The sequence below is a fragment of the Marmota marmota genome, unplaced genomic scaffold (assembly GCF_001458135.2).
Source record: "Marmota marmota marmota unplaced genomic scaffold, marMar, whole genome shotgun sequence".
NCBI classification, from domain to species: Eukaryota; Metazoa; Chordata; class Mammalia; order Rodentia; family Sciuridae; genus Marmota; species Marmota marmota.
In genome coordinates, this window is record NW_025999842.1 from 62,318,872 (window position 1) to 62,331,587 (window position 12,716).

Here is a 12,716-nt window from a genome sequence, read left to right on the forward strand (position 1 = left end):
CAAGGGAATTCTAAAAGGTGTGCTTGAGATAAAAAGAAAATTATTCTCATTGGAATGTCATAGGTGTAGAAAATAATGATTTGGGGAAAATTGATGTATAAGAATATAAGTATAATTACTAGTTATAATTTCTAGAGTAACTTCTAAAATCTAGGCTAATGGCCTATAACTTCCAGGTGAATAGTAGGAAAAACCACAGTTTTTCCAAAAGAAAGCAAGAAAGGAAAGAACACAAAACAAGTGGGATAAGTACAAAGCACATAAAGGATGACAGATTTAACTTAAATGAAAATAATGGTAGCAAATATAGGTAAAATAAATGTTTCATTTAAAAGACAAGGAAAATTTTTTAAATGAAAGAAATATTCATTGCATGTAAAAAACACCTTTAAAACCTAAGGATACAAAGGTTGAAACTTTAAAAGATGGAAAAGCCTCAGTACAAATGAAGAGCCAGCTTGGTATAAGTCTATTAATGTCACAAAAACTAGACATTAAAACACTATTTGAATACAACTAATATTTTCTCTTTAAAGTCAAGAAAAACAAATATTGAGATGACTATTAGAAAAGACAATTTCCCAATCAATCAGTATACCCATTGACTGATTTAACAGGCAGACAAAAACCATTTTGCATTTGGTATTTATACAAAGTAGCACTTACGAGTAAAATTCGTAGCCCTAAGTATATACTAAGTATTAGAAAAAGAAAACATTAAAGTGATTAAACTGAGCATCCATCTCAAAAAGCTAGAAAAATAGAAAGGTAAAGTAAAAAAGATTAAGGTTATCAATGAAATGGTAAATAAATACACAGCAAAAATATATATGTACCAAAACAGTCTTAGTTTGGGATGCTATAACAAAATATTATAGACCAGATGGCTTATAAACAATAGAAATTTATTTCTCATAGTCCTGAAGGTTAGAAATCTAAGAGCAGGTTTTCAGTAGAGTCAAGTTCTTGGTGAGAGTCTGTTATGGTTTAGATATTAGGTATCCCTAAAAGGCCATTTGTGAGATGTTGCAAAAAAGTTTAAAGGTGAAATAACTGGGTTAAGAAAGGTTTGACCTAATCAGTTGTTTAATTCTCTAATGGGGATCGGCTGGGTGGTAACTGTAGGCAAATAGGATATGGCTGGAAGAGGTAGGTCATGGGGGTTGCATGCCTTTGGAGTACACATTTTGTTCCTGGTGATGGGAGCTCGCTCTCTCTGCTTCCTGGGTGCAACATCCTGACCTACTTTTCTCTGCCATACTCTTCTACCAGGTTGTTCTGCCTCACCTTAGTCCCCAAGAAATGGAGTTGGCTTTCTAAGGACTGAGACCTCTGACAACATGAGCACCAAATAAACTTCATCCTCTAAAATTGTTCTTGTCACTTCTTTTGATCACAGCAATGAAAAGGCTGACTAAAATAGAGTCCTCTTGGTGGTTTTCAGATAGCCATCTTCTTTCAGTATCCTCACATGGGAGAAAAGAGGCAAGTTAGCTCTCTGGCCCTTATAAGGCCCTAATCCCATTCATGAGACCTCCACTCTCATAACCTAATTACCTCTGAAAAGCCCCATGCCCAACATCACATTGGCGATTAAATATCAACATAGGCACTTTGGAGGCACACACCATTTAGTCTATAACAAAAGCTAAAAATGTTGATTCTTCTGGTGAAACCAAGCAAGAATAAAGAAAGGAAAAGTGATCACTGTAGGGATGGAGAAAACAGCTATCACTGAAGTTATTATTACCATTTTCAAATGAAATTGACCAAATTATACTATGTGCATATATGAATATATCACAGTGAACTCCACTTTTATGTATAACTATAATGCACTGATTAAAAGAAATAATAAATAGAGGGAAGAACAGTATAGTAGAGTAGAGGAAGGAAGATCAGGGGAAGAGAAGGGAAAATAAACGAAAAGTACTGGGGATTGAATCGGAGCAAATTATATTATATGCATTTATGAATATTTCAAAATGAACTCCACTATAATATATAACTACAATGCATTAAAAATATTTTAAGTAAAAATTTAAAATGAGGAAATGAAACATGATTTTATTTAAAAATTTTTTAAATATTTGGTGAAGTAAATAAATTCCTAAAAAAAAAAAAAACAAGATGGACAAAAAAACAATAAAAAAATAGCAATATACTTATTTGATATTGAAACTGTTATTTCAGACTTCCACAAGTAAACTCTGGGTACAAACTGGGCTCCATTAGTAAATTTTATCAAATATTTAGGGGAAAAAACCTACTTCCACACTGTCTTTTTCAAACAGATCAAAAAAGAATGTACACTTATCAACTCATTTTAACACGACCCTTCTAGTAAAAACCTAAACACTCTGAGAAAGGAACAAATAAAGGCAACTGTCACCTTTGGATATATATATAAAATTCAAAATTTCATATTAATATAACAAATCCAATATTAACCAATGAGGATAATATATCAAGCACAAGAATTCAAAGTTGATTTGTCCTTTTAAAAAGAAAAGATCAATCAGTAATTTACCACATTAAGGACAATTAGGCAAGAAAATGAAGTGTGGAAGGCATGCATATTGGAAAAAGTAAAACTCTTTATTTGCAAATAGAGTCTTGCATGAAGTAGATCCTAAGAAATCCACCAAAAAAATTACAGCTATCAAAAAAGTCCAGCAAGATTAAAAGATATAAGATCTGTATAAAACAACTGCATTTCTATATGCTAGCAACAAATAATCAAAGAAATTAAGAAAATAATTCTGTTTGCAATATAAACCCCTTGAAAGTAATTTAACAAAAGGATTAAAAGACATGTACACTGAAAACTTCGAAATATAAAGAAAGTTAGACATAAATAAATGAACTAGCATCTCATGTTCATGGATTGGAAGACTTAAGACTATTAAGATATCAGTACTGCCCAAATTGATCTATACACTTAACAATACCCATTCAAATCACACTGAGTTTTTGCATAAAGCAAGATATTCCTAAGACTCATTAAAATGCAAGGAATACAGGGACTGGGGTTGTGGCTCAGTGGTAGCGCAAACGCCTCTCATGTGTGAGACCCTTGGTTCGATCCTCAGCACCACATAAAAATAAATAAACAAAATATATTGTGCCCATGTATAACTAAAAAAAATTTTTTAAAAAATGCAAGGAATACAGATAGCCATACAAAAACTAATATCCCCCAAAAAAGAAGACTAAGGTGAGGTAGAGCAACATGGTAGAACAGTATGGCAGAGAAAAGTAGGTCATATTGTAACTTGATGTTTTAACCTCAAAGGTTAAAACATCAAGTTACAATATGACCCAACAGTTCTACTTCTGGGCACATACCCAAGAGAATTATAAACATTCACACAAAAGTTTCTGTAAATGTTCATGATAGCATTATTCATAATAACCAAAAAGTGGAAACAGCCCAAATGTCTATTAATTAATGGATGGATATTCAAAATGTATACATACAATAATATGTTCTTCATACATAAAGGGAAAAAAGTACTGTTATATGCTACAACATAGATGAACCTTAACGTTATTCTCAGTGAAATAAACTAGCCATGAAAGGTTACATACTGTATGAATCCATCACATGAAATGTTCAGCATAGGCAAATGTATAGAGACAAGACTATATTAGTAATTGACAAGGACTGGAAGAAGAGTGCAAAGTGACTACTAACAGGTGTGGGGGCTTCTTTGGGAGTGATGAAAGGCTCTGAAATTAGATAGAAGTGATGGTTGTACAGCCTTGTGAATAAACTAAAAACCACTGAATTGTTAACCTTTAAAGGTAAACTGAAAGAAGAGGGAATGAATCTGGAATAACTCTTGTAAGAATTTAAGACTTTAATAGGTATTAGATATTCAGGGTCTGGATTCTGAAGGGAAGAGAAACAATGATCCTTTGAAGGAAAAAATTGATCTGTTTTGTAAAGACAGAGTAAATGGAGATAACAAATGTATGATATCTACAAATTTTGGAGACTAAAATAGAATACTGATTCATTTTTCTTCTGAGACTAAACATAGTCTTTAGGAATTATGGGGTAAAACTAAATCAAATTTGTATATTTAAATCTATACATTTGAATGTACAATCTTTAAGTTAATAATCTCTAATTTTCTGAACTCTTAAGAATAATATTTGATTGTATAAATTGGTGTCAGTATGCTTACTACTCGTTTCAACAGATAATTACCACCCTTTTTTTGCACAAGTCATGCTGTATGAACTAATATATCAATATGGGTATTTATTAATGTGCCTAGTATTTTGCATGTTTGGAAGAAGTATCTAGAACTGATTTAATACATTATAATAAAAGAAAAACATTAATGATAGTTATATATATATAAATATTCCAGTTATATTGTCATTCAAATGAAAATTTGTAGTAGGATTTTATATTAATAGAAATCTTCAGCTTTTGAATTAACTCTTTCATTTAACAAATCCTTTTAGTTGGAGAGTCATCCTCAGGAAAAGCTTCACGGAGTCTTGCACAGCATATCCCTGGCCCTGGTGGCATTGAAGGTGTGAAAGGGGCAGCCTCTGGAGTTGTTGGTGAATTGGCACGAGCCAGGTTGGCACTGGATGAAAGAGGGCAGAAGCTTGGTGACTTAGAAGAAAGAACAGCAGCTATGTTATCAAGTGCAGATTCATTTTCTAAACATGCTCATGAGGTATGTCTGTCCAACATATATTTCAACAAAAAACCCTAGACAAAGCAAGTATGAACATTATTATATTTATATAGCTGTGTATTTCTATATACATGAATTTGCTTATATCCTTTGTACAAGCACAAATCCCTGATTTTTGCCACCAGAGGGAACCTTTACAAGAATATGTCTCAGTAACCTTTGATTTCTTACTGAAGTTTATAAATTTGGAAGATCTGCTCACCTTCAGGATCTATAAACAATGCCAACATCTTTGCAACTATTTCTTAGCAAATGCATAACAATGCTAATTTTCCTTAATACCTCAGAGTATACTCTCACCTTGTCCTAGAGAAGGAAATAATTCGCCTCATTGATTCTGCCTGGTAAATCTAAATAATTAAAATGGATAACATTTTGATGCAAATAAACAATACTAAGTTTATCTTGAAACCAATTAATATGGAAGGGTAACCAGATTCATTTTGCATTGAACTCATTTTGAAGTACTTTTAAGTCATGGTAGAGCTCAGAAACAGATGCTAAAAAGTAGGGGATCTCAAAATGACCTCTGATAAACATGTTTTTGTGGACTAACATAGTGCTTCTTAAAAACTGAACTTAAAATAAGACTTTATGTAAAATACACATTTTTTTTCACTTTTGCACTTCTGCCGTTCCATGCTTTGACATGGGGTACTTCCCCATATTTAATTCTTAGATTGTCCCTTGATATTTTGAGTTTGTTGTCTGAAGGAACCATATCAAAATTATTTTTTTTACTTGTGCACCTAAATTTTAATAATAACTCTCCCTTAAATGTTTCAACCAAAAGTCATCTCCTCTTTGCTCAAGAGAGCTGAAATCTAGAATGCATGAAAGAGGTAACATGACCTGGGAAATACTTGTTCAGGACCTCAAACAGATTGAGAGGTCCTTTGTGGGAGTACTTGTACATGTGCCCACATGCATCACAGATGTAGGTTAGTAGCCTTCAATCCAGGACTAGATTTTTGTTGTCAGAGCTCTACCATCTAACTGAATGATCCCTAAGGCACATAGCATTTTTGATGATTTCATAATATATCCACACTCTAAATAGTTAGCAAAAAGCTCAAATTCATAGCTTTTTTCTTCTGCTAGATGTTCTTCAGTCATATTAAGAGTCTAAGGAAGATAGTACATTGAGGTGGTTACAGTCATGGCTTCTTGAATCAGACAGCCTGAACTCAAATCCCAGGTTCACCATTATGTTGACATGAGTAGCCCCTAGAAGCCTCAGGTTCTTCATTTATTAAGTGAGAAGAAAAGTAATTTGTAGTTTTATTAGCTTAGTCACCAAATTAGGGTCACCTCTCTTAAGAAATTTGAGGACCTTCCCAGCTAGTTCTTAATGGTTGTAGTCACTTTTTTCCTCTAAATAGAACAGTTCTTAACACTTTCAATGAAATGATTTGAAGTAAGCAATATAGTAACACTAGAGAATGTTTCAGAATAACACAATGTTTTTGAAAAATATAGAAACCAGTTATAAATACCATTGTTCTGGCATTTTAAAAATGTTTCTCTCCCCCCCACTTTCTTCCTCTTTAGATGATGTTGAAATACAAAGATAAAAAGTGGTACCAGTTCTGACACCCAGAATCCAATTAAGTCCAACTTCAGGCAGAAGGAAAAAAATTTCCTTTTTTATTTCACTGATTTAAGAAAGTTAACATTCAACGGATGTTCATCGCTGAATACTTTCTAGCACAATCATGCACTGTTTTACCTCAGTCAATTGGCATTAACTGAGGGGCGTTCACACACACACTCAAAATGGAATATATGGTGTGTGCAGGCTGTGAGTTTACAATTTGGATACTAACCAGGTCACGTGTGACAGATGAAGAAACAAAAGGGGAAGCTGAGGAGACATGGCAGGGACTATTCCTTGGATCATTCCTGTATTAAACTTTTATATGCCAAAAGATTTCATGCTGTTGTGTCTGCCATCAGTGTTTGACCTGTTTTGGGGAGAGGCAATAAGTCCAAAGTTCTGAAGCTGAAGTAGTTTGTGTCATCGGACTGGATTATAAACAGTTGTATTGGACTTTCCCTCCCTTAAATTGACTGGTCATCAGTATCATTAGTGAAAAAGAAACAAAACTATTTCCCTTTCTTTAGACTAAGCTGAATGGTGGGCTTTAAATAATAAAATCATACACATAGTTGACTTGTGTATGGGCTACTCTTGGATTCTTGTTATTATATACTTGTGTTTAGTTCATATTTTGTCAAAAGCAAAACAAGGTGATACATCACTTTTCATTGAAAAGAAAAGTGTAGAGCATGACTGAATTGCTCATCATTCTGGGAGTTTCCATGTAGTGGCTATGCAGTGTGGAAAGTGAGAAAAACCTCCATTGTGGGGAGGAGAATACTTCAATGTCCTTTGTCCTCGTTCTCATTAATTCAGCTAAAGGTGGATCTGACCAAAGTAGTTACTGGTTAAATTTGTAGAAAAGTTGAAATTGGGTAAGTTTTTAATTTTGCTTGAATTTTTATAAAATGTTTAACCAAATGTACCTTTGCATTATTTAATTAAAATTGCTTTAAAAAAAAAAGTTTCATTATTTCAGTAAAATGCTCAGCTCCCCTTTTAAAATGCCCTTTATTTGCTAACAGTTCCAATACACTCAGGTGATGAGCCAATTAAATCTTAATGCACATGCTATCGCATGGAAAACTATAAGCATCTGTTGTCAATAAGTATCTATATAAGAGTCTAGTCTGATGACCTACAAAATATTTGCTGTATAAATATAATAAAAAATCTGTACATATCCTTTCAAGGTTTTAAAAAGCCAAAGAAAGGGAAAATACTTACACTTTGGTAACAAAATTATTTCTGTAATGGAATACAATGCAAATTAAGATAGCTGTGGACAATGAATGACTGGTTCATAGAATAGCATTACAGACAGGAAAGTAATCACTCCATAGATCTGGAAGCAAGCAATCTAATAATACAGGCTAATCTGAGATCATAATTGATTATTGTTAGAGCAGCAAAGGAAGATCAAAATAGAAGCATTAAAATTAATGTTAATGAAATTTTAATATTGTCTTCTATAAAAATTGTTTTAAGTAATTTTATTTTTCATTAAGATATTATCTGAGCACAAATTGACTGCAAACATGATTGTTTTTCTATTCCATATGATCATTAAAGCTATATGTAGAACATCTTTTTCATGCACTCTGTTATGCATATATTCTTCCTTACTCTTTTCACTAAGAAAACTTTTGTTTACATTTTATAATGTGCACTGCAGGATGTAAAAGTTTACATCAAAGTTTACTTTAAATATTATTGGGTAGGACCTAAATATATGTGATATGTGATACAGATGATAAATCAAGTCAAAAGAAATATTTTTAAAATACAGTCATTTTCAAAAGTTTTTGAATTTGTAGAAAGTACTGATGAATAACGTACTTCTGTTTAGTTCGTATCAGCTGTGTTTGAACATTGAGCAGTTTACAAATTACTTATTTGTATATTATCTAATAGTAGATTCATTGTTCCATGATATGTCACAGGAAATATTAGATTATTTTTATAGGTATAATTTGGTGGTGAATGCCATCAGTAAAATCAGCAGTAATAGATTTAAGAAAGTTAAGAAGTATTAAGTAAATTAATATATTGATTGATTGTCCATCCATTTGGAAGGTCATGTTAGCTTTATTTATTTTATTTGCTGTTTTATTTTTTGTTATTTTAATATCAACTTTATTTTTACTGTCATTTTTCTTGTATATAAAATGAACCAAACTTGTAATTATTTCCAAATTAGAAAAGTAGATAGACTAACCTGAGATGGATTTTATAAGAAAATCTTAAATCAGTGTTTTTAGTTTTTTATTTTATTTTTAAAATTAATCTACAAATCATGTGTAACAAACTAGAGACTCACTTAGCATTAAAAAGCTTAAACTACTTTTTTAGCATAGGAAATAAACTTCTGAGTTAACACTTGATTCAGTCTGTAGATAAGAGTCTGTATTAATAACTAACCCAGGGAATTTATTGTAATTTGAGAGATATTTTTTTAATGCAAAAAGTAGTAGTCACCAGCAAGCCAGGATTTCAGGAAAACTAACCAAAATAGAAAAAAGAAAGAAAAAGAAAAGAATAAAATAAAAAAAAGGAGGTCAAAATAGAAAATATCAGAAAGATTAAAGATTTTTGTGTGCTTTATCCATGTCAGTGTTTTTTGTTGCATTTTGTTGCACTAAAATCATTGAAGTATTCATCAGTTAGCCTTTGTCAGTAGAAAGTGGTTTCCCCTTTATGTGTGCCACATACCCAGTTTGTTTCACTTTGCAAAACTAAAATCCATATACATTGCTTAGAAAGTTATTTAAAATCTTATACTCTTAACAAATTGGAATTTTGCATTAACACCTTTGGTTTGCATTTCAATCATATGAAGTGTTTCCAAAAACGTATTATAAATTCAAATAAGCTAATTACTAACTTCTTAATTTTTTAATTTTTTATGGATGTGAAACAATGCTGCTGTTTGTTATTGTGTGTAAATATGTTGCAATTTAATTCAGCATAATACTTTAAAGAAAGAAACATTTATTTTACTTACAACTTCTTGTAGGTTCTTAAGTTATTTCATTTAGAGATATGTGTCTTAAACAAGTCTGAAAGTGTTATATACTTTTAGGTTACAGGTGATACTGAAGAAACAGCTGAGGAAAGGAATATGTGGAAGACACCACAGAGTTCAGAGTTTTAACTTGAGTTCTATTTTCTAGAGTTTTACCTTGAGTTTTATATTCCATATATGTTTTGCTTGAGGCATTTATCATGTGACAATGGAAAAGCTATATCCAAAGGTAAATTTTTTGTGGCAAAGATTTATTTTACATTTTAACTTTGGAGATTTTGTTTATTTGTTTCTGCAAAATAAAGAGCACTGAACTTTAAACTTGAATTTTTCTGCACTTTTTTAGGTAAGGAAAACTTTTATTATCATTTAATCCATTTCTCAGTTTAAATCAAGTGATACATTGTATTAAAAAATACCAAAATCATGAATATGCTGCTAGCTTTACCTTAAACAAACTGATCAGTTTTAAAACCTTATTTAATAGGGTTTTATATAGTTAAAGATAAAAAGAAGTAAAATTATTTCCTATTTGTTTCAGTGTTCTTGGTCTTAAATGATTCCAACACTTTCAGATTTGTTTTACAATCATACAGTAACATGTTATATTTATACATACTGCTAGAGAATATACTTTTGGTTTTAAAATGAAATTTTTATAAATGTACTCTTTAATTTTAAAAACGGTGAACTTGTTAAGTTTTAAGTCAAAGTACTTAAAAAGTATGTATATTATCCATACAAAAAGTTATGTTTTACGCTTATAATAAGAAATATTGATATCTCATATCGAGATACAATTAATTTTAAAAATCATACATCATTTAAAGTCTTCACATGTCAGGAAAGATATTATTGGTATAGTTAAAAATACAAAACAAAAAATCTATTGAGCATTTTCAAATGTTATTTTTATTTTGGGGGAAAATGCCCGCAACAGTAATTTCAAGGTCTTTCTCAATAGCTACAGCTTGCTGTTGGATGCCTACTTTACCTATTGTTTTAAAATATAACTATATATATATATATATTTAAAATAGTTTTCCAGGTATTTTCTTCTACCTTTTTTAAAAATAAATTTCCAAAAAATGAAAACAGAGTTTATGTATTTTTGTCAATGAAGGTTTTTATTTTGTAGTTTATAGAATTTATTCCTTATCAGTTTGATACTTGATCAATATTCCTAGGCTTTTTAACTGCTATATCTTAAATGTTCTTTTTTTTCTTTTCTTTTCTTTTTCCTCTTAGGGTGTTCTCTTTGATTGAAGTTTATGCCCACAAAAAGTAGTTGTTTTTTGTTTTGTTTTTTTCATTTAAAAATGAATGTGAAGATATGTTTACAGTTTTTGTTAATTGCTCTTCTCATCATTCTGATCAATTTCTTGTAAAGTGCTATAGGAATTATTTTTCCTGTGAATATTAATGATTTAATGATCTTACTGCTGCCTCAGAAATTCCAAAGGTTCTGTGGACAGAAAATGGTTGTTACAACCAAAACCAAAAGAAAACTAACTAACCTTTCTCAGCTGAATTAAATGATTTTCATAACTTCCTAATTATTAGGGTTCTGACATTGCTTCCTTTAGTCACTAATACAGTCTTCAATTTTATTAGTCATAATTCATTTATAAATTGAATACACGACTACTTGTAAGTGCTCTTTTTTATTTTTTCTCTTTACATGAAGGAAAAAAAAAAAAAAACATGAATGTCAGTTTTGCCAGTACTTTGCAATGAGGCTTATAGTTTAATTTGAAATTTTATAGTGTGTGTAAATACATCAGTATTACTTTATTGTAGGTCGTTTGAGGCATTTAAAAAGGGAGGTACATTAATGGCAATGGAATTATATTTATTTTAATTTGTTTTTTAAAATACTTTTGCTATTTTGTGTTGTTCAACTGAAAACAATGTAAGGAGTTGAAACGGACTCAATATATCAGTGGAAAGCAATGCAAAGAAGATAAATCATGTTTTAATTTCTTTCATTTATTTTTTTGTAAATAAACAGTACTGTGATACTTTAGGTGTGATCTCTGCTCAACATGGTAGTTAGAAGCAGAAAACCTTTTGCTTTCTAAGTTATACTATGGGTTCATTGTAAATGCATTGCCAAAAGACAATATAAGAGAGAGCAAGATTTAGTTTCTAACATTGTCCACGTCAAGGGCAAGCATGCTTGGTATAGAGCTCTAGCTTGTGTATCTTAAGCTGTACATGCAGGTGTTTTTCAGTTGCTACACTTTTTTTTTCTTTTTTAATCTTGCTCAGTCCCAGTAACTATCTCAAAGGTAATTGCTGGAATATGCATTTGAAACAAGTTTTTTAAAAAATCTGTGTACTGTATCATTAAAAAAAAAAAAACTGCAAACACTAAAAAATGTGTTAAAACTTTGTAGTTATTTTGCATTTCTGTACTTTATCAGCAAAAAAAAACTGTCATTACATCAAAACTTTAAAATTAGGTATTGAAATATTTTTGTAAATAAATACCATTAAGCTGGTATTTTAAAAAAAATGTATTATAAATTGTTTCTGGAAAATGTTCATATATATGTATGTCTCTTTATGCTGAAGGGCTCTGATAGGGCAAAATAAAATATTCTAACCTCTCATGAAACAAACAAGCCCTTTTTCTGGGAAATTTGTTTTAATATTTTTCTGCATTGTGGAATTAACCCATCAGTTTAAATTAATAAAATAGTAACACAGATTTCCACCTCTCTGAAGGGAAAATCAAGTTAAACAGGTAATTTAAGCAGGCCAGCTATATTTTTCGTAACTGTCTAAATCTTTTGGTTTAAGTCACCTCCCTCTGAGGTGGGTGGAAAGGACAAGGATGGAATAGGAGTCAAAGGACACAGGAACTAGATCTAGATGTGTGCTTCTTGGCCTTCAGTGTGTACATGTTTCACCTGGGGATCTTGTTAAAATGCAAATTTGGATTAAGTCTTTGGAATTTCCCTTGAGTAGCAAGGCTATAACTTCCATAATTGGCATTTTGCTAGGTGATATATTGGTATCAGTGTTCAACTTCTTGTACCAAAAACGAATACCAGGAATGAATCTAGAATAACGTAACTGAAAGAAAATCAAGCTATTTATTTGTTGTCGTTTCCATTGCATTTTAGAATAAAGTATATGCTAGTTTTCTTATTTGACTTTGAATGTGTGTGTATATATATAATTTATATATTTTATCATTGTAATAATAATTATGATACATACATGCACACATACATTCCTACTGTGGTGCTTATCTGTACCACATGGTGGCAGTAATGTCTCACCATAGGAGCCATTAACAAGAAAAACCTATAATTTTACAAGGTAATAACCACCACAGGCTTTACAAAGGTTAATTTTCATA

At 31.0% G+C, this 12,716-nt stretch overlaps 1 protein-coding gene across 5 annotated transcripts in view; it reads left to right on the plus strand.

The window, feature by feature from the left end:
• Positions 1-11,051, plus strand: part of Stxbp5 (syntaxin binding protein 5) — a 161,942-nt gene extending 150,891 nt beyond the window's left edge. For all 5 annotated transcript variants that reach the window (XM_015502085.2, XM_015502091.2, XM_048799555.1 and 2 more), the window contains 2 exons: positions 4,480-4,700; positions 6,273-11,051. In XM_015502085.2, the coding sequence (XP_015357571.1) occupies positions 4,480-4,700; positions 6,273-6,314 (263 nt within the window). In that variant the 3' untranslated portion in view covers positions 6,315-11,051. The remainder of the gene's footprint in view (positions 1-4,479; positions 4,701-6,272) is intronic.
• Positions 11,052-12,716: the final 1,665 nt, after the last annotated feature.